This window comes from Camarhynchus parvulus, chromosome 19 (assembly GCF_901933205.1).
Source record: "Camarhynchus parvulus chromosome 19, STF_HiC, whole genome shotgun sequence".
NCBI lineage: Eukaryota > Metazoa > Chordata > Aves > Passeriformes > Thraupidae > Camarhynchus > Camarhynchus parvulus.
In genome coordinates this window covers 4,389,799-4,415,602 of record NC_044589.1, presented here as the reverse complement: position 1 = coordinate 4,415,602, position 25,804 = coordinate 4,389,799, and the positions used below count along the sequence as shown (strand labels likewise).

The 25,804-nt window shown below is 44.3% G+C and overlaps 1 protein-coding gene across 7 annotated transcripts in view; it reads right to left on the bottom strand.

Annotated features, from left to right (window-relative positions):
• COL26A1 (collagen type XXVI alpha 1 chain) overlaps positions 1-25,804 on the bottom strand; it is a 172,394-nt gene that overhangs the window by 54,758 nt on the left and 91,832 nt on the right. For 5 of the 7 annotated variants that reach the window (XM_030962403.1, XM_030962406.1, XM_030962408.1 and 2 more), the window contains exon 4: positions 4,694-4,735. The exons of the other annotated variants lie outside the window; for them this stretch is intronic. In XM_030962403.1, the coding sequence (XP_030818263.1) occupies positions 4,694-4,735 (42 nt within the window). The remainder of the gene's footprint in view (positions 1-4,693; positions 4,736-25,804) is intronic. 7 annotated transcript variants of the gene reach the window in all.

The window sequence follows — 25,804 nt, the reverse complement described above, 5'->3', positions numbered from 1 at the left end:
GGCTCCTTCCCAGGGAAAACACTGCAGTGAGTCCAGTCCTCACTATGCCAAAATCCCATGTCTGATCCCACCATCACTGAGTTAAACTCATTTCTCCCTCAATCCCTGCTCTATGACATGGAGAGAAACATCATGGGACCCAGTGAAGAACACACAGAAACTCCACTACACTCAAAACTTCATCTCACATTGAGATGGCTTCACATCCCTCACAAAGCAGACTGTTTCTCCCTGCTGGGAGAAGCAATCAGAGGGAAAATGCAGTCAAAATATGGTGCAGTGTAACATGAAATAAGGAAGCAGACAGGACAAAAGGAAACATCTGAATCAGGCTCACCGTGAAGTCTGCAGGGACTCTCACAATATTGGTTCTGCACCTGTGTAACACAGGACAGGGAATCTCTCACAGTCTGGAGCCAAACAACGTGTGCTGAGCTGGGGTTTGTGTTTCATAAAGACACTCCAGAGCCAGACAAGCAAGGTTTCCTTAGTGAACTGCATCCAAAGTTAACCATTGGATAGATACAAAATATGCATCTTGTTTCCAGTTGGGATTTCTGACCTCAAATTCTACCCCTGCTTTGAGCTTTATTACTTGGGCCTGCAGAGCAGCTCTAGGGTTGGACACCTCATCTCTGCTCAAAGTCCCTGTAACCCACAAACCTGTGACATTCAGGATGCTCAGTCAAGCTCTAGTTGTTCCTCATCCTGAACATTTAGTACTGGCTTCCTTTAGCCAAGACAAAAAAATCAGCTGAAAGACCAATAAGGAAAACAACTCTTTAAGCCACTGAAAAGAATGGTCAGAATTCAGAAGAATTTGGCTCCCTGAACATCAAAATGCCGTTTGCACATTCTTTCTCCAGCAAATGCCCAATGATGATGATGATGATTGTTATTATTACTATTGCCAGGGGCACTTTTGCAAAGGTTTGATTTCCCATGTCAGCATTTCAGCCTCAGGGTCATCATACCATGGTTTGTCCATTCTCCCCCACTCCCTCCCTCCCTTCCTGGGGCTCTGAAGGGCCCCCACAGCCCCCACCCAACTCCCCAGCCCTGGACAAGGCCAGTGAGCACCAGTGAGCACTTGGAGCTGGGCTGGAAGGGCTCACAGGTCCAGGACATCCCTCAGGGACCCTCACTCTGCCTCCTGCTGCTGGTTACCCTTTATCTAAATCCCCCTGATTTCTGCAGTGGTCCTTACAGATCTGAGCAGCAGCAAGAGCAATCCTTCCCACATTTCTCTGCAGCTGTGATTTTGTTCTCCAGGACACCCAGGGACACTGGGGTTTCAGGGGACCCAGAAAATCCCTCACATCCTCTGCTCTCCATAATGTGAAGAACAAGGTAATAACATTTGCATCCCATTAGTGGGGAGAATAGAGATGTGCAAAGGACTTTTTGTTTGGGTTTGTTTTCTGTTGTTGCCTTGTTAACTTCTGGGTGAAGAAAAATTAGTAGAGGAAATATCTGCTAGGCACATTTCAGTTTCAGCTTCAGATTTTTAACTTTTCTAAAGAAGCTACACCTCCAACTCATTTTAGATTAAAAAAAAATCAAAGGATATTCATAATGAAAATGTTTTCCAGGATTTCTGCATTCTGTTGTTTTAATCAAAACCTCACTAAACACTTCCCAAACGTGGGGATCTATTCACTTTCTGATGGGACCAAGCCTTTAATCACCATTTACTTATGTGCCCTTTCTCTGCCCTGTGACAAACAGCACAGCATGTCCCCTAAGAGCCCTCATGCTGCTGGCAGTTTGAGGAGCCTCATTTTGAGGTTCTAGATGATTCCACCCTGAAACTCTCCTTAAAAATGCTTTAAATGGCAAGTTTAGACCCATGAATGAAGGCCTAGCATGTGGGGAGATTTCTCCTGGAACATGGCAGGCATTGGGTAAGGCTGGGTGTCAGCCAATCTTCTCTCCCAGCCTGTCACCCCACACACTCTGCCTCAATATTATGTTACTTTTACAGCTGTGGAGGTTCTGACAATGAATTTTGACCCTCCCTCTGAGCACTGATGAGGAACAGGGAGAAGAGTCCAAAATGGACAAAGCCAGAATGGTGCAATGTTCCTGCAATACACCAAGAAGGAACTGGATACCTCCAGAGACACCTCCATCCCTCCAACCCCACACCATCAACAGTCACTTCTGAGCACCAGGCAACAATACACTGGCAAATAAGCTCCAAGCAGGGCTTTAAAATGACACAGCCCAAGCTTTAGAGGCCAATGCACAGTCACTGGTGCCTGCTGGCAACAGGGGTGATTTTGGCACTTTAAAACAAGCACAGGGCCAGATTGCAATGGGAAGCAACAACCATAATTCTCCTGCAGTTAGAGAGCTCCTAGGTTTTGTACCCACTGAGTTGAGCCCCAGCAGCACAATACAGAAACTTGAGGGCACTTCATCAAATCAAAGCTCTTAACTGTTTAAGTTCATCTTTCTCCATGAAATGTGTCTGCAAGACACTCTCAGGCACTTCACCAGAGTTAATTGCCTGAACCCAAACCATCACAGCCCACAAATCCTTTAAACTTTGAGAATTTACTTAATGCTGAACAGCTGCCAGGCCCTCACTTGCCTGCAGCCATGGGAACAGCTTTTCTTATCAATAAATGAAGATTCTTGGGTGTGCAACACCCAGGAATGACACTGCAAACAAATGCCTCTGCTTGGAGATTAGGAAATGCCAGCAAAAATGTGCTAAGTGCAGCTGGAGGCCAAGCAGGATGCACATTCCCACCAAAGCATGGCCCAGTCCCTTTGCAGAGGTGGGGAATGAGGGCATGGGGGTGTTTGCTGTAAATTGCTGTGCTGCCAAAGGCAAGGCACTGCAGCTCTCCTCAACTCAAAGGGAAGCACTGGGCTACCTCCAAGAACCGTTGGTAAATGAGGACTTGAATGGTGACAATTGCATCAGTACAAAAGCAATCTCCTATTTTAGCCCAATTAGTGCTGTGCTAAATCATCAGCCTGGGCCTTGCCTTTTGCAGGGGAAGGAGACACATCTGTGAGGCTCCTCTGCTGCATGTGGTTTGTATTATCCTCCAGCACAATATGCATAAACTAATGCTGGTCTACACTTACACAGCACCTCATCTGGAAATCTGAAAGGGATTTATGAATGGTGGGCATCTGTGACATTTTACAGATGGAAATGGAGGCACACAGGGATTCAGTAATTAGCCCCAGACTTGCACAATGAGTCAGCTGCAGAGCAGAGCCCATTATTTGTTCTGTAGTAACATCTAGTGTCCAAATACAGAGGGAGAAAAGTCTTTCTCCCCAAAAAAGTGTACAAACACACCCAAAAATACCATCCATGCCTGTGTTCAGACCAAGACTGTTGAGGAACAGCCTAAAGCACAGCCTCCCCTGGCACACAGGTCTCTCCATTCTTGAAATACAAACACAGGCAAGCAGAGGGGTTAATATGCCTGCAAGTTTGTCTGCTTTTTCCACATCAGTTGATCTAATAAAAATGATTGATTCTCCCCACAAATCTGGCCTCACTTTAACAAATCATTTGATTTGACACAAAGGACTGTATTCAGATAGTTTAAATTCCACTTCACTCCCTGAAAGTAAAGTTTCTAATGTGCTGAAGCCTCACAAACAGCCAATAGCAAAGGCCAGGCAGAGACACCCACCTTGGGAAGGGCTGGAAGTGCCTGAGTGCAACCAGAAGCATCTGCAGGTCTCTCTGTACTGCAGTGCTCAGGAGCCCACGAGGAACATGGCAGTGTGAAAGAAAACACACAGACCTTCCTGGACCTTTGAGAAACACAGCAGCTCCTCCTCACACTTCTGAAAGCCTCCCAGTGGTAAATAGAACACTGTTATTACCTGCCCACCTTGCCTGAAGTGACAATCCTAAAATGTTGGGATGCAGATCACAAAGGTGTAGAAAAAGCCCATAATGACATCCAAGCAATACTGTCTCTGCCTTGCTGCCTGGCCCCACACTTCCTAAGGGTTTAGCCCACATCCTAAAATCAGAGTGTCATTTGGAAGTTGAATGACTAAAATTAAATCTGCACCAGAGAACTTTGAAGCAATTTTTTAACATAGTTTTAGAGATTTACCACACACAGCTCATGCACCAGCAAGCAACAAATCAGCTTTCATTCACTTTCAACCAGTTTGGTTTTCTCAGGGAGGCTGTTCCAACACACTCAGACGTGAGGAGACATCAGGCTGCTGGATGCCAATGGCTGAGGAACCTCAAGGGAGAGCCTGCAGCTGCAAATGAGGCCACAGCCACCCTCCCTCTGAGGACTCACCCCACATAAACCCATTCCTGGCTCTTCTCAGCATCCCACCCCAAAAGATTGATGAGAAACAGGTTGGGGAAAACAGAGGCATGAGTTTTAATGGCAAGGAGACCACAACAGGTTCCCCTGAGACAGCCCCAGGAGCCTGGTGTCCTCTCTCAGACAGTGAACCAAGCAAGGAGGAGGAAAGTGAAATCAGGGTGGTTCTTCCCAGGTGCTCATCAGGTACGTCCTGGGCAGTTCCCAGAGAGAATCAGGCCATTCCTTTTCCAGATCCTCGAGGGAAACTGAGGCAGAGAGCAGGCAGAGACTCACAGCCCCCCCTCCCAGAAGCAAAGGGCACCCCTGGCTGGCACAGCCCCCCTCCCCCAGGCTGCTGGGGCTCTGCCCCTGGTGCCACTTACGGTCCTGGCTGGGAGAGGAGCCGTGCTGGGGGCCAGAGGAACCTGCGGGGGAGACAAGGAATGAGCACTGAGACAGGGAATCAGCACTGGGACAAGGGATGAGCACTGAGGGAATGAGCACTGAGGGAATGAGCACTGAGACAGGGAATGAGCTCTGAGACAAGGGATGAGCACTGAGACAGGGAACCAGCACTAAGACAGGGAATGAGCATTGAGAAAAGGGAATGAATGAGCACTGAGATAGGGAATCAGCACTGAGACAAGGGATGAGCACTGAGGGAATGAGCACTGAGACAGGGAATGAGCACTGAGATAGGGAATGACACTGAGGGAATGAGCACTGAGACAGGGAATCAGCACTGAGACAGGGAATGAGACAAGGAATGAGCACTGAGACAGGGAATGGTCACTGAGACAGGGATGAAAGAGCACTGAGAGAGGGAATGAGTGAGCACTGAGACAAGGGATGAGCACTGAGACAAGGGATGAATGAGCACCGAGACAGGGAGCCGGCACTGAGACAAGGAGTGAGCACTGCTCGTGGCAAAGCCTGGCCCTGCACAGCCCTGCCTCAGCAGGGGAAAGTTCCCTCAGCTGGAGGAGCAAGCCTGGGTGAGGAACAGGAGCACCTCCATCACCCCTGGGCCAGCAGCAGCCCTGGAATGCACACCACACACTGCCTCCCAAAACTGCCCCAAAACTGAGGCTGCACCAGCCCCAAAACTGCCCCAAAACTCCTCTAGAGATGGTGCTTCCAGTGAGGATGTGACAGCCTGGTCAGAGAGAGAGAAAGCAGGATAGGTTTTCCCATGAATCAGCCTAGGAAGCTTTAGAGAGCTGGAGATAAACTGGGATAGTCAAAGATTAAAATCATCTGCAGGTGGTGTTTTTTAACAATGTTTTGCTGGTTTTCTCATGAGGTTGTTTACAAATGTTTACAAAAAGACATTTACAATGTCTTGTTAATTAGCCAAGCATGTGAAATGCATTGATTAAATGACCAATGAGGTCCACTTGTAACAAACTAAGTTCTAAAAAGAAGAGAGGATCAAATAAATGGGGTTTTTGCCATTTACCTTCTGATAAGACTCTGTGTCATCTCTGATTCAAAGGTGACACTTCCAGGAAATACAATTCCAGGAAATACAGCCTCAGACAAACCTCCTGGAGGGAACAGGCTGCAGCATCCACCCTGGCTCAGTGTAAAAGTGCCAGGGGTTGGGGCGGTTTTTTGGGGGTAACAGCAGTTGCTGCTTCAATCACACACAATGGGGAAAAAATGGTCCCAGGTGCAAGGAGGGAGAGCAGCTGCTGTTGTTTTGAGCCATGGGGAGGAGAATCCAGCACCTTTCCAGCTGCTGATCCATGTGCTAAAAATGATGTTTGTGACAAGAAGAGATGGAATCAATGAGAGGGGAAGGCCTTGAGCAGTATGGGCACAGCAGCATCTCCTAATGCTTAGAATACACTTCAGAGGGGGTGCCTGGCCCCAGCTCTGCTTCTCAGCTGGTTTGGTCACCTTCCCTCTACAGACTTTTTCTGTTTCCAAGTGTAAAGCCAGATATGACGACTCCAACTGCCTTTACAACCAGTCTGAGGTCTATGAAGACCTAATTATTTAGGTCTGTGAATCACAAAGCACTTTCATCTGGAAATATATGAGCAAATCTGTATCTGTGTTTTGTGACTAAAAGGGTAATAAAAGGAAAAAGAAAAATGCTAAACAAGCTAAGAAAATAATTGTTTTAGTAGGAAAAACTTCCCCCAGCAGCAGAGGGTGACAGTCCCACTGAAGTGATGGATATTAGTCATGATCACACACATAAAACCATCTTGAAGATACTAACTGCAAACAACTGTTACAAGAGTTTACAAGAGTGTGTTTGTTGTACCAGTGTCTAGAAACATCACATTAAAACCAACCAAACAAGATCAGATAATTGCTTTGAATGTGGTTTTTGTTAGTTTGGGGTCCTGGATGGTTTTGTGCAAAGGCCTGGGAAGCTGAGCAGCCAACATGCTCACAGTCCTCCTACTCATCCTCGCTGGCAGGAACAGGAGGTGCTGGTGCATTTACACCAGTGCAAGGCTGGACAATGTCTGGAGCCCCTTAGGACCCTCATAGAGTCACTAAAGCCCACACACATTTCTGGCAGAAGCCTCCCCTGTGCTCTGACACTGTCAGTGCAGCCTGAGGAGCTGCATCAAGGCACCCTTTGATCCTGAGTGAAGAAGAGGAAAATCAATCTTCTCTTTCACGTTTGAGGACTTCACATAAGATCAACCAAGCACAACCTGCATGAGAATTTTGGGAATGGGTGGTCACAGAAAATGGCAAGTTTCTTTGGTGCTGGAAGCCTTGTACCACTACAGAGCATCCACATTACCTGCAAGCCATAACAAAATACTCAAAACCATATGGTTTTGCACTCTTATCCAAATAATAGAATAATCACTATGCAATAAATTTTCTTTCATCATTCAACCATTAACAGCAACTTCAAACCACCGAGTTCTGCTTCTACTTTGAGAAGCAGAGAAAGATTCCAGTTTAGTCTTTTCCAGATGAAATTAGATAAATGTTTAATGCCTTCTGCAAGATCTGCAGAGTCAACAAAAATACTAAAGGCCAAATCCAGAGGGATCCTGTTAACTAACTCAAGATCCATCTAGAGTTAAGCAGCATCCACAGTGAGAACAGAGTTTCTCCCTTTGCACAACAGTGTCAGGTCAAGATCAATGACATTAAAAAAATGTTTACTAGGTCTTTTCTGTAATAGCAACAAGAAAGAAAAAACTAAACCTCAAGAATTGTAACAGAAAGGCCAGTCAAAAGCAGAAATGTATTCCACAGCCCTGTGCAGAGAATCCATTTCTGGACATCTGCCTAAAACTCTGCATCCGCCTTGTGCTGGCTCAACCCCCACTGCTCTTGGCAGGTGAGATAGAAAATTGGTTATAAAATGAGCTCTATATTTTATAAGTTTCATAAACATTTTAAAAAAAAAAAAACTGGAATATGAGGTATTCTCAGAGATTCTGTGCCAGAGAGTAATGTGGTCTAACTTGGAAACAGAGTTACCACCTGTTCATGGCAACTGCTCTTTTAATCTTCATTTCTGTTTTATGAGCTGACCAACACTATTTTATTAGCTGACAATTAGTTTAGGTTGATTTAATTAAGCAAAATTGAGCACAATCTCTCTTTCTTCCAGGGCAAACGTTCTGCAGGATTAGGGGTATGAGCAACTTGGAACCTGTATCAATAAAGCTAAATTCCAGATCTTTTTGTCAAAACCAATCCCATGACTGTCCAGGTAAATACATGTCAGTGGACACAGAGATGTTCCAAGTGTTCTAAGAGAAAAAGAGGTGCTCTAAGGAAAAAAATAAAAATGTTCTAAGAGGAAAAGAGATGTCCTAAGAGAAAAAGGCAGGCTCTGGCTGCCTGGGGAAAACCAGAAGTGATAGTTTGACACCAGCACTTGTGCTTAACTGGTTGGAGTTGCCACCTTGGCTTTTAGAATGAGTGTCTGCAGCTCATGGAGGGACATTGCCAGATAAGAAGGAGAAAGATGAAAAATAACCCAATCTGGAGATAGTAATTGATTATTTTTTGAGGAGATCAGTTCCTTAAACCATGTGACTGTTCCACTGTGGCAGCAGGACAGAAAGGGCAGAGCAGGGTGGGAGGAGGAGCAGGCACATGGAGGGGTGATTGGAGCAGCCCCTGGAAGGGGCTCATTGAACTCCTGCAGGGATGAGGACATGGTCATTGCCTGCCACAGCAGGCAGCTCATCAAAAATCTGTCCATATCAGCACAAGGTCATCTGCATCTTGAACAGATGCCTCCAAAATTGACGTAGCACAGGAGGCAAGGCTCAGTGATTGCTCTTTTCCTCTCCTGTGAGCAAATACCCTCATGCACCAGCATTTGGGCTGAGGAACCACATCTGCAAAGTACTGCATTACACAGCAAGGGGTGGATAATGTCTTTAATGTCTTTGGGCTTGGCTTTGCTTGTTGTTGTCACTGTTTTCTTCTTTATTTTTTCCCTTAAGCATTTTGCATGGAGCTGTACCAAGAAGGAATTCCCACCCGGGCAAACATCTCTGGTTTAGCACAAACTCATCCTTACACACAGACAGAAGCTTTAGCTGCAAGTCAGGCTGAGAGGGTTTAGCCTTCCTCAGGTTGTACAGATGTTTCTTCTTGGCTCATTTTAAAGATTCAAAGCAATAATTGACCAAAATCAGCAATCTTTTGAGTACCAGCCTTCACCAAGGTAAGCTTGAGTGAAATACTCAAGGATGAACTTCCTCATGTCACAATTTCTTGAGTCCCACCTTGCAACAAGGCAGAACCCAGTGGTTAATTCTATGTGCAGAGCTTACAGTGAAGGCTGTAGCCACAACTCAGCCCTAGAGGACTGATAAAAATGACTGTAACAGTAGTAGAGGCTCGGGAGCAGTTCAGTGCAGACAATTTTGCAGTCAAATGGCTCTTCTGTAAGATATATGTTGCCTTTGACTCTTGAAAAGTGAGCCACTACCATTAGTTATAACTCCTTGGCAAGGAAAGCACTAATAATTCTGACTAATTGTCATGGAAAGTTACCCTGATTGCAAATTTGACAGTTATAAAAATCCAATTCTGGAATTCCAAACAGGCCAGGAACATAATTAGGCTGTAGATTTTAACACCCTCTTGATCAATGGTGGGGTAATGGAGACCCTTCCAAGGGCTTTGTTTTGAAATGAATGGCGCCATATTGATGAAACAGCTTGGACCCAAACCAGAAATTAAATTGAAAGTTTAAACAATGCAGCTGTATTTTATCATCCTGTATTGTCAAGCTTTAACGAAAATAGCTCCTAAACAGAGCCACATGTTTTGCCTGTTGCCCAAAAACTGAAGGTGAATTTTAAAACCCTTTCCTAAGCTGCAGGATGCCAAGATTTTTCAGCTAGAAGTTATTATTAGGACAGAACAGTATTCATATAAGCCCTGACAATGGTTTTGTATGGTTTCTGTAAAAGCAACTTCATTTTTTACACCAGAGATGGCTCAGATGAGTGACACTTCAAAAAAATTGAACCTCTGCTATGTATTTCTTCTTTTCCATGCACATGTGATAAAGGCAAAAATAAAACCACATTTCAATCATCACAACAACCAATACAGGGAGTGTAAGTTGAATTTCCCCCTCATCCTACATATCATTAATGAAAATTGCCAGCTGCCCTCTAATCCCTGGACCTGGAGACAGATTTAGTGAGGGTCTATCAGATATTTCAGTGTCACTGGGAAACCTGCAGGCAGCTTTTACTCTGAGAGTTATCTCCTGCCTTTAAGGATTAAGATATGATTAAAAAAACACTTGTTAGTTACAACATTCCAAGAACCAGATCTTTGATTTTTCTAGCAAATTGGTCATGATAGAGGAGACAGAAAATGTATAATGAGACTTAGTTTTTTTAATGTCCAAGGATGGATTTGCACAGCTGGAAAATTAGGGAAAAACTCTGGGGTTTGGTTTGTAATCTGTTCAAATAGCCTAGAGGATTTTAGGGGGTGCAACTCATACAAATTAAATGGGATTCTACTGCATTTATTTATTGGAGTATAGTATTGCAGCAAGATGGCAAAACTCAGTTCCACATTGAGCAAAAAAATCTGCTGAAAACCAAAGAGCACATTAAGTTCTACCAGCCTTTCCCATAAAAGTTTAAGTGTTCAATCTCAGTTTTGAATATCCATAATCCCAGAAACAAGACCAAAAAAAAAGCTCTGGGGCTGTAAGCCTCCAGTGGAATAGGTTCAATGGCTCAACCCTGCCATGTGCTCCAAGGATGAGGTATTTCAGTTGGATCTCTGAGGAAGCTTGCAGAGGGGTGCACACAACTTTCATCTCAGTCCACCGGGGGAAGGAAGGGAGATGAGACATGAAGAGATAAAAAAGCTGAGAACAAAGAGGTCCTTGCAGTGCCTCCAGCCTCCCTCATGCTGGATAAACACGTCTGTCAGAGCCTGAGGTCAGACCAAAGCCTCTGACAACGCTGCTCTGCAAGCCTGAGTGTCTTTTATCTCCCTGTGCAACTCAGGCTTCCCAACATACCAGGACCAGCTTATCCAGAAGGTTTTCATGGAGTGTCACCCATTTCCCTCCTGCTGGAAGAGCTCTGAGCTGGACACTGGGTGCCAGCACTGAAATCAGCACCACAGCAAGGACGGTGGGAGCTGCTGTCCTGGCACAGCACCAGGAGCCCCAGCAGCAGGACAGGCCAGGGACAGTGCCCTGCTGCAAGGCAGAGCTCCCCTGGGACTGGAATTTAGGCAGTTTCTCCATGAGAGATGGTGCTGATACAGGGACAGGGCAGCCATCCCAAGCTCCTTGAGCACCACTAACACCATGTGGTGACATGGCAACCTCTGGATGCAAATCAGGCAGAGATGCTCAGCCTCTGGAGATATCCCTCCTTTCCCTCCTCCAAGGGGAGCCCAGGTGAAAAGGAGACAGGCAGACAGATGAACTTCAGTGAGATAAATGCCTTTTTTCATGTTTTAGCTCACTGTCTAATAAACATGGATGTGGTGCACCCTTTCCTTGCATGTATCAGGGATGTGAAGGGTGTTACAGAGCCTGAGTGACTCACATTCATATCAGAGCTCACACATGCTCCTTGGGCACACCATGAGAAATGCAATTTTTATTCATCTTTTCACCCAACATTTTACTACACTGCATTCTCAAATGCTACCTAAATGTCAGGATGAGGAGATGATTTTTAATGAGGTTACCACTCCCATTCATCTGCCACTGTTCAAAATCTCAGCGGCATTTTTATCTCTCTTAGCAGACTAACAAGACCATGAAAGAGGCAAGATAAACACCAGCCAAATAACTTGGGTATTGCAGCCTGGTATGTGAACATGGGCTTCAAAAGAGCACCCAACAGGCAGCCACTGAGGTGGCTAAGGAAGGACAAGCACCAACCTGTCCTGTGGCAAGTTTTCTCTCCAGTCCTTTCATGGCTAATGAACATCCAACAATGCTTGATAAAAACAGTGTCTGCTACTGATCAAGTGCTGGTTACTTTGTATCACACTTGAATCTAACAGGAAGAAATGTCCAAGAAGATGTATTGTCTAAGTTCAATGTTTTATCAAAACCAGATGAGCACACATAGCCCGAGGTGCTGGGCAAAAGCCAAAACATACAAGCAGGAAACTGCAAGCGGGTAAAATGTGACACTTGAATTAAAAGAGAGGTGCTTACCTCTGTGCCAAAATCATCTTTACCATGATGGTACTGTGTATCTGGAACACCTCCCCAAACAGAACACTGCAGTTGCTACAAAGCCTCCCCACATCAGACTCTGCTGAGTGGAAATCCCAGCTCAGACCACCTCTGGATGATGCACTCCAGTGCCTTTTACACATTCATTTACACAGACATGTCCATGTGCACACACCCAGAGGAAAAACTGCTTCCATCACAGCAATTTCTACACTCTGCAATACTACTGAGCAGCTTTCTGAATGATTTCCTTCATGCTATGGCCTTCAGTGAGGAACCTTGCTCAGTGGTGTTACGGTGGAGAATGAGCAAGACAGAACTGCCAGGGGTTCAGCCCTGACTTTCCACTGACCACCCATCTCCCTCCACCTCTGCCTGTTTCACTCTAAGTCCCTCTGGAGCTCACGGAAGCCAGGTTTGGAGTCACTGGGATGTGGAGATGTGTGTTTAAGCTGGAATGGATGTGTCTTTTCTGATGGAAAGCCCCACCATGGAGTTTCCCAGCTCCAGCTGCTGAGGAAGCACAGTTCAGTGGTGCTTACTGAGCCCACCAGTAACTCCCAGCGCAGCCAACACCAAGGACCAGCTGGCTTGTGGAATTCTGAAACCTGCCAGGTGTGCTTAAGCACAGATCCTAAACTCTCTGGGACAAGAACACGAGGGGAATAGAAGGCACTAAACCATCAGCAAGCAATGCTTGCACATTTTTTTTAATGTGCTAAATTGTTATTTTTAATTTACTTCCAGCAAGGAAAACATATATTGAGTAGGTTTGTCACATTCCTGGTAAAGCACAATCCACCACTGCCCATTGAAAAAGCTGCAGGGCAACAGGAAATGTCTCAAATGCCCCCAGATTCCTCACTCCACAACGTGGTATCCCTGTGAAACCTGGCTACACTTTACACCATGAAAATTAGTAGCAGAAGAGGCATTCTAGCCCCTGGACATTTGAAGTTTTCTGTCCAGCCAAGTCCATGGAAAAGGCACTGCCACAGATGCAATGGTCACATTTCCCTCACTAACATCCCCCTCCTCTTCCACTGCTAAAAAGTAACATAACTGTTGGAAAGAACTGCAAAATAGTTTTTAGGGTTCATTAAAATATTTCAAAAAGTCACTTTGATTTAAAAACCCACCTTAATAAAGCCATATTTATAGTTTCTTTCCACAGTCTTCATCCATTTATACAGCTGCAGTTCCTCTAGAAGACAGTTCAAAGAAATGCAGCTCCAGGCACCCAGTCAGAGCCTAAAAATCCACTGCTGAGTTGCCCAAGATTTTACTAATAAAATTTGTCTTCAGTGATATAAATTGAAAAGTCAAAGCAGCAACCTGCTCACAATCTACTGCAGAGAGGTTTTCAACCTGCAGCTCAATTCCATGAAAAAAGGTGTTCCCCATGACTTATGATTGCTGGAGGGAGATAAGGAAAGAAACAGAGTAAGTAGGTGTTGAAACTTCTTAGAAATCTGACCATATCCTGGGGTATTTTCACCTGCTCACAGAAACAGGCACTTCATTTCTGATCTGAGATCAGAGCAGCCACTTGATGACTTCTAGGAGAACAGGCCACCTGCTTTCACAGCCTCTGCAGAAGGACATTCTCCCAGTTCAACTCCCACACAAGCCCTATTCTCCCAATAAAAAGATATTTCAGTTCCTTCTCCCTGAGGTCCAAGATACCCCAAGGAGAGGCACCAACTGCAGGAGCACAACACATCAACAGATGCTCTCAAGATGCTGCCAGATTCAGTTCAGCTGAAAAAAAGCACAAATAAATTTCCTACCAGTGTCTGGGTCCAGCCTCCCTGCTCCACCAGTAAGATACAGGTGGTAAATTTGGAGCAGCTGAATTCATCTAAGAATCAAAAGCAACAGGAGTTTTATGCTGTGCAATAATGACACAATATCAAAATTAGGATAGTATCAAAAGGTGCTCAGAAAAGCTAAAAGGTATTTTGATTTCCTACATTGCTGTCCTTGAGCTGCAGCATCTACCAATGCAGCATTTCTTCAGAGTCTCCATTATTCCCATACAATAAAAGGGAATGTTTGGGGCTGCAGAAGCTGCCACCTGGCAGGTCCTGCTGCAGCTGTGAGTTTGTTCCATGCCCACAGAGGGCTCTGCTCTGAGTGGTCTCTTGGTACTCCTGCAGCATTGCTGTTAAATGAGAAAACACTATTTAACTTGCAAAGTCCATTAATGCACAAGCAAGTCTGGGGTTATGTTTGGTTTTTTAAAAAAGAGAGAGAAAAATACACATAACCTTATTGAAGAGCCAACAGACTACAAATAGGACAAGAGTCAAGCATGTTATCAGTGAATAAGGACAACCAAATCATTCTGAGCTTGAGATGTAAGATGTTGACTGACAAAGGCTGGACCTGGACTGCACAGAGACTGCCTGCAACACCAGCAAGGTTAATGAGAACAGCAGGACAGGGATATCAACAACAGCCAGACTCTACATCCTAAAATTCTTTCATTTCAGTTACTATGAAATTCCAGTGCTTCTCTGATAACATCTAGAAGGCAAATGTTACCACAGCACAATCTCTGAGGAAGCAAATTTCAAAATTGAAATGACCTCTGAAATATTTGCCTCCGTCACTTTTGCCAAGAAAGTTGGGGCAGTTTCATCTTTCATCACTGCTGATTCTCAGCTTTTGACAAACAGCAAGCATTAGGTTATTATTAGTAGCAATATCTTAAATTAGTGCCCAAGAATCTATTTACCCTTTGGTATTGAAGGAATTTCAAAGGAAAAAATTATTTTAGAACAAATAAACAAACATTAAAAACCCCTACCACTCAGAAATTCAGCTGAGCTAGCATGCCTGGATTCAATCTATAGCTCCTCAGAAATCACAAACCAGTGGAAGATTAACTGAAAATCATGGGATGGAAATGCATCTGGAATTCTCATTGTGGAGGGCAGATGAGATGTTTTTAAACTCTGAAGCTTGGTTGATATTTCAGGCAGTGAAATACCTGCCCAGCCACCTCCTGCCCATGTTTGGTGGGCTCCACTCACATCAGCCTTGAGTGAGACACCGTGTCCTTGGCTCTCACAGGGCAGGTAGGAGGATCCCTTACCTCAATACTGAGAGGAATGAGGGATTTGTCTGTACAAACAAGCTGTAGTCTGCTGGTAGATAAAACCAGCACTGAGAGATAAAAGAAACAATGGGAAGGATTCCACAGGATGAATGGAAAAAGATATTTGCCTTTAGAAACAAACTGTAGGTTTGCTGATAAATGAAATTGGATATTGAAAGATCAAAGAAACAATTTGGAAAAAGCCTAAATTCCATAAGAATTAAAAATTAAAAGGGAGAGTTATACATTAGAGGGAAATATTCAGTATCAGGCATTTTGGGAAGTCTGAACCTCTCAAGTACCTCAGAAATGGGGAAAGAGAGAAGGGAAATGCAGCTGGGAAATTGGGATAAAAAGGAGGCTGTGTCCTCCAAAAATTCAAGAGATCCCAGGGGAATGCCCTGTGGCCTCTCCCTTTACTGGAATAAAGTAAAAGGACTCCTCTGTCTCCTTTTTGGACATAAACCTCTGATGTTTGTGGATTAATTTTCCTGACAATACCAACGCTGTCCATACTTTTCCAAGGAGCAGGCATCCTTCCTGCTACATTCTCTGGACAAAAAAAAATATATTACTGACAGGGTTACAGCTCTCTGGAGACACAGACAATTGCTTTCCTATTTCACACCCCATGGATATATGTACCTAACTCCAGATGTCCATGGAATATTTCATTCTATAGCAGGCTACCAATTTCCCTCACCGTTTTCCAATTAACGAGCGATTACGATTAGCACAGGCCAAGACATGGGGGGGTGTGAGCTCAGTGAATGTCAGAAGGAGAGTTCTACCATAAAGTCACACTCATACTTGTCATAGATGGATAATGAGATGATTGGCTCCCACAATTAAAAGATAACTATTGTGTGAATATTAAGAAAAGCTTTAGAGATGTATAGTTATGTTGTTGTAGTTTAGATGTCCTCTGTCCTCCCCATAGTTCCCTTTCCCCCCTGTATTGTTGCCATCAGACATCAGTGGCTGTCTAGGACAGGTAAAAAGAAGGTGTGCACGTGTGTCCCTTGCATGAGACAGGTGGGAATGGAAAAGCTTGGTGCTTAGGGGGTGAGGCATGGCAACATCTGACATCCAATAAATTTACATTTATCAGCTTCCACTGATAAATGGCAAAGAAGAGCTGACTGACAGACCTTGGGAAGGGCCAGGGCTGGCTGATGCAACTTGTGAGAAATAGCTACTCACTTTTCCTAGTTTACGAAGGTTTATTAAACCTTATCAAAAATACAACAGAAGGCTGAATAAAGTAAAACGGTTATGGAGCTGGGAGCAAAAGACTTTCCCTGCCATGTGCTCAGCCCCCTCACAATGGAGGTTTTCCCTCTTTAACCCTTTAACCCCTCCCAAAGTTCTGTCCATCAACCCCTTCTTCACTGTCCGGTGGTGGTGATCTCCTCCTCACATCCTGACTGGAGGTCAGATGTCTCCATAGTGACAAGCCAGCCCTCCCAGATGTCCGAATTCCAGCTGGCCCTTGATAACCACGCGAGGGGGTACAACATAACTATAAATCTATAAAACTTTTCTTAACCTATATACATGAGATTTCTCTATTAATTGTGAGAGTCAATCATTGCATTACTCATCTATCACAAACCCCCAGGGGCATAAAAGACTGAGCATCCCTCTTGAAGATGAACTGGCCATGTGGTATCCACGAGGGCAGTTCCCAGCGCTGTGAATTTTTCCTTACATAGTCCTTTTGTTGTATTTTTGTCAAGGTTTAATAAACCTCTTTAAATTTTCAAAGTTTCTCACATACAGGACCGTTGACAGGAACTCTAAAAACAGCCATTTTTCAGGAGGGTTTTGTGAAGACCTTCCCCCACACAAACCAAGACAACCCCAGATCATTTCATGGTCAGACAAACCATGGAATGCTGCTCAGGCCATGCCTGCTCTGCTCACAGGACGTGATGTACCCCTCCCCCAGATAACTTGGCCTTGCCTGTGCTAATCCAGCTGTTTTATTTTGTGAATTGGAGTTCAGATTCGCTGGTGCAGGGGGGATTTTCTCTGATAATCCCACTCGTCATTACAGGAGCTGGATGTGCGAACGATGAGCCGCTAATATCCCCCGGGGAGAGCCCAGCCTCAGACTGGGCTCATTCGGGGGCTGCATCTGGATCTCCCAAACATGATTAAGTGCCTCAGCTAGAGGGAACTGCTTTTTCTTTCTTCCCTTTTAATGAATAGCTCAGAGTTCAGAACATAGGGAAGAGGAAAAGTGCCTGAAAATGGTCAACAGTGCATCAAAAGGATCTGGAAACTTCATCTTGAGTGTCTTCAGGCTCCTTGCATCCTACAGCCAAATTTATGTCCTCTCTCTTGTACCTTAAACAGAAAGGCTAAGGGGAAAAGGTCACACTAATCACAGAGAATTGAGGATCTCCTGGTCTGGACAGAACCACACTAAAGGCCAGCAAATCTGACATGTCAAAGTGGAACCATGTCATTTTATACCAGGCAGAATCCACCCTTTTCACCAGCAGCTCAACAAACAAGTCTCCCATTTGTGAGCATTTAATATTTCATATTAACTGAGTTAATGATGTCATGGCCAGTAACTCTTCCCTTCTGACTCTCAGTTTCCCCATGTTTTTCACAGGACATAAATTGCAAGTTCTGATAACCAGCAGTGGTAACTGTGTGGCATTTCCCCCTGTCCTTTCCCTCTCTCACTTTATTCTCTTCCCATAATCAGTTTTAGTTACTTGAAAAAGTTCTGTTAATTGTGACTGTATGCAAAATGTCTGTCAATCAACTCCCTGCAGAGGTTAAGTACTGTAAGCTGCCAGTGCCTGCAGCTCTGTCTGCCTTGGGACACTCTTGCATGTGCAGTTTCTGTCCCACAACCTTTGGAGACATTCAGGACTGACAAATCACAGAACAAAGTTCCGAGCAAGGAGCACTCTGATGAGGGCTCTGATACAAAGAACGTGAAAGATCAAGCAGAAAACCTGCTTTCAAATTTTTTTAGCTGGTGTTGAAGGACAAATCTCAGTAAAGTTGAGATGAGAGGCAACCAACAGCTCAACTTCTGAAAAAAGTCACCAGTTATGTCACTCTGGCTCAGTTCTCAGTAAAACATCCAGCTCAAAGGAGCAAGTTGCTTGAATTTCTCTCTCTCATGGCTTACATTAATTAAGTACTACTTAATGCAATATGATGTTTTCGTCATTGTATTCTAAAAGAAAGTCAAGCAACACTGAAACTGTTCTCATGGCAAAGTTACTTGGCTGCATTACATCTCCTGCAGATGTCATCACACAGATTTCACATGTGGGTCATTCTATCTGCACAAATCAGGAGCAGCTCAGCAGAGTCAGCACAATCCTGCTGCCATGCAGCCTTGTGAGATGAGAAATGGGGCTGCTGCCTCCATCCCTCAGCTATCCTGGAGCTCTGCAATGTGCAATGGAGGAGGCTGTTGGGAAGGATGAAAGTTTGACAAAAAAAGTCTCACAGATATGTGTGCTTAGCAGAAAGATTTTTTTAATGTGGAGTCTGATGAAGGAATAGAAATGGAAGCAAGTTTTGATATAGAAGAAAATAATTGCTGAGCCAGTCTTAGTGGATAACCAAGGAGGCAAAGGGTGTGTTAGTTAGAAGGGGTTTTTATGACTTAGAGCAAAGGATAAACCCACCTCAAACAAGAAGATGTTTTTACCAAGCAGGAAGATAGCACAGGCAAACAAGTCAGCAAAGTTGCAAGTAGAAAAAAGGTCTCAGAATTTTCCACTGCAAGAAAACTGGAAAACAGCTTCTAGCTTAAACTGTAATGTACTAACTTTTAGTGATTGGAGAACAGTAACATGAATATGGTAATTACAGGAGTTATGATAGGCTATAGATAAAAGTTAAGGTATAGATTGGTTCTACTGTATTAAGATGCTCAGCAAAGAAAAGTCTATAATGCACTGTAACCTAAACTCAGGGTCTCCAGGCCTGCCTGCAGCTGGAGCTGACAGCTGTAGGCACAGCTCTGTCACCCACAACCCTGGACTGCTGTAACACCTTGGATCCAATAAACTGCATTTTGGAGACTGCTTGGAGTCCCACATCCCTCATTTAGGCTCTTACAGGAGGCACTTCCTAAGAGGGGAAGAGGTGAGAGGAAAAAGCAGTGTAAAAGCATGGAGTAGTTCACATTTCTGGAGTTTGGACTCATTGCCCACTTGTCCAAGCTACAGGAGCCACTTCAGACAGATTGTGACATGCTGGATTTAGAGAGGGTTTTTCTCTTACACTTTGACCTTATGGAGGTGAAAAGGAGTCAGAGCAATGGTGTGGCCTCTGCCAGCCCCACCAGCATCTGCTGTATTCCCCTCCTGTGCCTTCATTCTTTTTCAAGCTAAAGAGTCTACAGCACGTAGCATAATTCCTGTTACAGGAAGGAGAAGTTAATGCTGAATCTGGGGAAGCCAGGGGAGTATCAAGAGATTTCCAACAGCTGACGGCTGCTCTGGAGGAAAATCCAGCTGCTCCTTTCCATGCAGTGACCTGTTAAAGTTGGAACAGCAAATTTCCAAACCAGTCTGTAGCCATGCTTGGAACAGTGAAGCATAAATAAATTAAATTCTTATCTCGGAAAAGCTTATGAGTGTCTCACTCTGTATGCAAGCTTTTCAGGAAATGGAGTAGAGGGAGAAAAGCTTCCAAAATTTTTGCACTAAAATAATTTATACTTTTTGCTCTCAGAGAAAGGGAAAAATGGATAAGAGAATAGCAACTTTTTGTGGGATGGAACAAGCAATGCTGTCTATGGGAGAGCAGGAAAAGTTGTTTTAGATTCTGGCACTGGCTCTTCATTAAAGGCAGCAGGAATTCGACCCCACACATGTACAGCTGGGACTGGCACAGCTTTCTGCTGGATTCCCCTACAGAAAACACTCCTGAAGAGGAACTGGGTCTGCTGATAGCAGCACACAGCCAGCATGTAGAGCCTCAAAACGACACAGGCACAAAGTAATGGCAGTGGCAGCCCCAAAAAATGGTATTCCCACCAGCCAAGGGCTGAGGCCAGCAGGAAACAGACAGGAGGACACAGGAAACAGGGAGGTGACCAGCAGTGCCCAATTTAAAAGGATAAAAAGGATCCTCTTTAAAAGGATACAACCTATAAATGAGTGTTAACACGTGGAAGATCTTTCACACTATTCCACACCTTGCATGGACATGGATCAGTGGCAGCAGCTCTGACACTTTGCCCCAATGGTTATGGAAAGGGAACACCCAAGAAGACTCTCAGTGACATCAGGCAGCTCCACTTGTCAGGCAAAGAGCACAAAATAATAAACACCCAAATTAAAACCTTTAAGGACTACTGAAAATTGCCTCTAATGACTGTTGGGAAGTGATCCTCTTGCTGACCAGAGCAAACCCAAGCTCAGCCTGCTGCTGTTCCCTGGGGAATAATTGTACCACGTGAAAACAGTGCAGGGTGTGTGGATAAAGAGCAGTCATGACATGAAAGAAATGTCTCCTCAATTCAGTCATTTCCCACAGGGAGCAAAAGTTAACCACAAATCCTAAAGACCAGGCAACTGCATTTAAAAGTAATGATGCAAACCATTCTTGAAAATTATTTGCCTGTCCTTAGATTTTGACATTAAGACTATTATTTCCAGTTTGACCTTTATGTCACCTAAGACAGAACAAAATAATCCTCACTATCATAAAACAATACTGCTGGAGATACTTGTACATGTATTTTATGGTTTTATGAAAACATTTCTCCCAAGAATGCTGTTAAATATCTAGTGCTTTCTTAACTAATCAGGAGTTCTCAGCAAAAAGAAAGACCAAAGCTTGCAATCTGAAATTCTTAGTTCTGGACTAAGATTTCACATGAAAACTACAAAGACTTTGGCCAGGGAAAAAAATAATGGCAATTACGTAACTTTTTAACTTAAACTAAATGTCAGCTCTCTCCCCTAAAAACGTCAAAGGCAAATGTTCAAACATCCTCCCTAATGCTAATTTTATTAATACTGTCAGCAATTCTCAGTATCTCAATCTAAGACAGTGAGTCAGGCAGCAAATCAATCCAATTGCCAAATCTGCAGAGGGAAAGAAGCAACAGAGGAAGCAGGCCAAAGAGATTGCTGATAATGGATATTTAGTCTTTATGTGGGACAAATACTTTGCTACTTCCTCACACTCCTTTTGCTCCGTTACACTGGGGGCACTCAGTGAGTTGTGGCTCAAATGCCTAAATATAGCAATTTGGATTACACTGCCTGGAGGTTTTGTATGGGAAGAATTCCTGACTTCCCAAGAGCATCCACAGCTGGCTCATAGGACACCTCACCAAGGCTGGGGTCTGTGGCTTTCCAGGGTGGGACAGGTGACACTGGTGGGGAGTAAACCCAGCAGCTGGGTCAGGTGAATGTGCTGCCTGAGCTCTTTTGTCCTGCAGCCCATGGGACACAGGGACACCTTGATGGCCACACCTGCAGGTCCCCTGTTAGCACAGAGCCATTCCACACACATCAAAATCCAGCAGTTTCTGACAGGGTGGCACTGGGGATGATTACAGCTGAGCCCATGCTTGTTGAACAAGCCACTGAATCAATTTGGTTGTGGAAACTGGGTTGCTCTTGTTTGTAGAAAAGGAACCAGACACTGGGTCAATGTCCTGGACAAACAGAACATGGGGCCTTTGGAGCAATCCCTGGCAGTTTGAGTTTCACCAGCATGGCAGGACATGATGGCATTTCCTTCCCTCAGACTGATCTGTTCCCCCTGAAGCATCATTATCTGCAAGAGTCTCTGCCTACATTGCAAGTGTGGGATTTACCTGTCATAATTTAGGCATCTGAAGGTGAGACATTGCAGCCCAAGGTGGTCACCCTGGCCTCTCCTCATGCTCAGAGGCAGAGGGTGGGTGGCTCACATCCCTGGGTGACCGACCTCCAGTACACTTCATCCACTCTGGAGGAACCTGTTTCTGCACTGTCTGTGTGGGGAGCATTCAGCTTTCCACCCAAGTTGCTCACAGCCATGTCAACTTTTCCCTTTTATGTTCTTTGCTGCAAACTTTTATTCCTGCCTCCAGCATACAGAAGATTTTCAGCTCTTAAAAGAAGCAGGCAGCCAGGGTTTCCAGTGCAGCATTAATGAAAAACCAGCACTGAAGGGTTTGAGAGCTGCTGGGCACCGAATGGCCAATAAACACAGCTCTATTTCCTTGCCAGCATTATTTTTCCTGCTTGGTTATATTTAAGCTGAGGGACTTGGGAGAAGCTTCTCCACATGCCTGCACGTGGAGCTTTTATTTCCTTTTCATGTGGGAATGGGGCTCACATTTGATTTGCACTGACCCTTCTTCCCACACAATGCCAGATCTCTATCGCCTTGGCCCTGGGCCACACGCTGTGGTTTGAAACCTGCTCCCTCAGGTAATTATCTGAGGAACATGTACATGGAAATTGATGGTACAAACTCACAGCTGTCAGCCTAGGCTCTGAGTTTGGCTGAGCCAGAAAGGGATTCAAGGAAAACAGTCAGCTTCTAAATATAAATTAAGGGTTGGGGAATTTTTTTTTCCTTCTTCCTTATGGATTTTTAAGAGGCAGAAATGAGGGAAAGGTGAAAAGTGGCTCTTCTTGATGGGCAAACCTTAGATCCCTCAAGATGTCTTAAAATTTCAATCAAATTACTTTGTGCCTTCAGCTGTTCTGCAAGACTGGGCACTCTGTCAAAGGGAAATTGCTCAGAAACTGAAGCACACGCTCACTGGCACGAGAGATCAAGTCATCTGCTAAAAGTATTTGGGCTTCTTTGAGAAAGTTAAAACATTTTACACCACTTATTGTGTTAAAGCACTACAGCTAAAAGAATCTGGTAAAGCCAAACACAAAGTGCAAAATTAATAGGTGGGATATCCGCTGCTTCCCTGCCTTATTTCTCTGCTGGGCCTGTGCTACATAAAACCCCAGGGCTTTCTCCTGCCATACTTGGGTTGACTTCAATCAGTCCTTAAGATCCTTTTTCCAGTTTCCCAGCTCCTTTTATACTTTCTTCTCTGGGTGTGAGGGGAATCCACATTCAGACTCGCCCAGTTGGGAGGTTGAGTTTCTGGGCATGACCAAAGTAGTGCACAAAGTTTTAAAATGAAAGGTTTTACAATGTCTGTCTCACAAACATAGCGTCCAAAGGAAAAAAAATCTTGCTAATTATTGCATTATTGACTTATCAAAGCAATTCTGAAGTTTCTGATTATGTGAGCCACAGTATTTTGAGAGCACTTAGAGAGTGTTCTGGTGAGTGACTGGTGAACATGTTCAAGAATTTCTGGAGGCTATCCTGTGATCCTGTGGGCAGAGGGCAGGATGATGCTGATTGTTAAAAATGGAGAACAGAAGCCAGCCATTTTTACATAAATACGCAGAAAAAAATGAAGCAGTAAATAAACAGTCTATTTATAAGCACCTGGAAGATAACAATCAAGTCACTTTACAGTCAACATACACCTGTCCAGAACAAATGAGGTCAAACTAATCTAATTTCCTTCTGTGATGAAATACCAGGCCCCTTGAGGAAAGAGTTACAATAGTAGTTTGCACATATCTTGATTTTGGTATGGGTTTATTCTTATTTTTTAATGCCTTTTTCCTGATGAACTCAGGATGCAAAAGTGGTTCTGGAGCAGAACAGGGAGTGCTGGATGCCACAGGCTGATGTCTCCCCTTACTCCTTGCTGCAGGCTGGAGAAGCACTGGCAGGAATCTCACCAGCCTGCACATCCCAAAGGAAACCCCATCAATGCAGAGCTTCCTAACAGCTCCCAGCCTCTCTCTGGAATGTGTTTAATTTAAAAGAGAAAAAAGAGAGAAAGAGGTGGGAGCAGGAGGAGAAGAAAGGAAGAAAGATTCCAGGCCTAAGATTTATGGGGAGCCAGGTCAGTGGGAAGGGAGAATTAATAACTAAGGGTTCTGGGGTTTTGTGTGTGGATGATGATAACTGGAAATTCACAAGATATAACTGGCAATGGGGGATGAACACCAAGCAACCAAACCCATCTGTGGGGCTGGAGCCAAAACTGATGCTGCTACACCAGTGCACATATATTCCTTTTCCCTAGTTCTTTTTCCAGAAAGAGATGATTTTGAGGTTGTTTGAGGGTTGGGAGTTTAATTGATTCTTCCAATACTTTCCAATAGCAGATCTGGGAAAAAGCAGAGAGTACTCTTGGTTGTATATGAATTGTTAATTGTTTAAGTGATCAAAACCGAAGCAAGAGCTTCAAATAACATAATGATATGCACTAACAGCAATAAAGAAAAGCACAAACAATCTATATCACCTTTATTTCCATATTCCCAAATCCTCATCTCAAACAGGAGCAAGAGCCAGGGTGAACCTCCCCCTCCTGTCAGTGCTGTAGTTTTGGGCTAAATGAGCACAGAGGTGCAGTAGTTTTGGGCTAAATGAACATAGACCTGCAGGAGTTTGGGCTAAATGAGCATAAAACTGCAGTAGTTTGGGCTAAATGAGCATAGAGCTGCAGGAGTTTGGGCTAAATGAATACAGAGCTGCAGGAGTTTGGGCTAAATGAACATAGAGCTGCAGGAGTTTGGGCTAAATGAACATAGAGCTGCAATGAAGCCTTCCTGTCCCTTGCAGTGATGCCTCCATGGCTGCAGCTCCCAGCCCTGGTCAGAGCTGCTCCATCTCTGCAGTGTCAGAGCTCTCAGGCTGCAGGCACTCACTTCTGTTCTCTCATCACCCCCTTTTCCCACCACACAGCCAACACCTTCTAAAACAATCTCAAACACCAGAGGATCGCAAGTCCAGGGATTTTTAGCAGTTTTAAACCCACATTGCAGCCAGGCTAAAGCCTCCCCTGAAGCTCAGGGGGTGAGCTTTCAGACCTCTATAAATTGTTCTTGAGGAATGCAAGGGCTTTACAGTCACTGATTGACTATAAATCAATTAGATGATCTAATTTCTGCCACACATGTGGAGTTCCATGAAGTTACAAATGAAAAGGTGCAGGAATGATTTCTCATTTTTAGAGAACAGAAGACATGGATAAATCAGCCTTTTCAGGGTTTCTGCTCTGCATGAACAGAGCAAACAAGGCAACATTCTCATGTTTCATAGCACAAAATGCACTCAATTCAACCGTTTCACAGGTGTCACCCACCCTGAAGAACATTCCACCTACCAGCACAGACCGGACACCAAGGAGAATTTATTCCTCTCCTCTTTCTTCCCTCCTTTCAGCATTTCAGCCCAAGCCAGCCACAGTGAGGAGACATTCAGACTCTTCAATCAGGAGAACACCAGACTTTTCTTAAACTCTGCTATGGAGTCTCATGTTTGAATGTGGCAAGGACTGTGAATTCCTGCTGAACCTGGGAACTCTTTAACTCTGCAGTGCTTTTTAATGATATCCCATTCAAGGTACAATAGCATGCTGTATCTTGGAGTTTAACACTGGAAAACCCACATTAAGAGCATGTCCAGCACAAATATTAGGCATAATAAAGACAGCAAAGATACACCTTTGCTATTTTCTTAAGAGAGAGAGAAAACAAATTTAAAAGAATTAAAGACAGCCTGGTTTCATGGCTTGGGCTGTTGGATGTCAGAAAGGAATCAGATTAAGACCAAATTGCTTAATTTAGTATTTATGTTTCTATAAATCTCTCAGCCCTTGTATCTGAAAAACATCTAAAT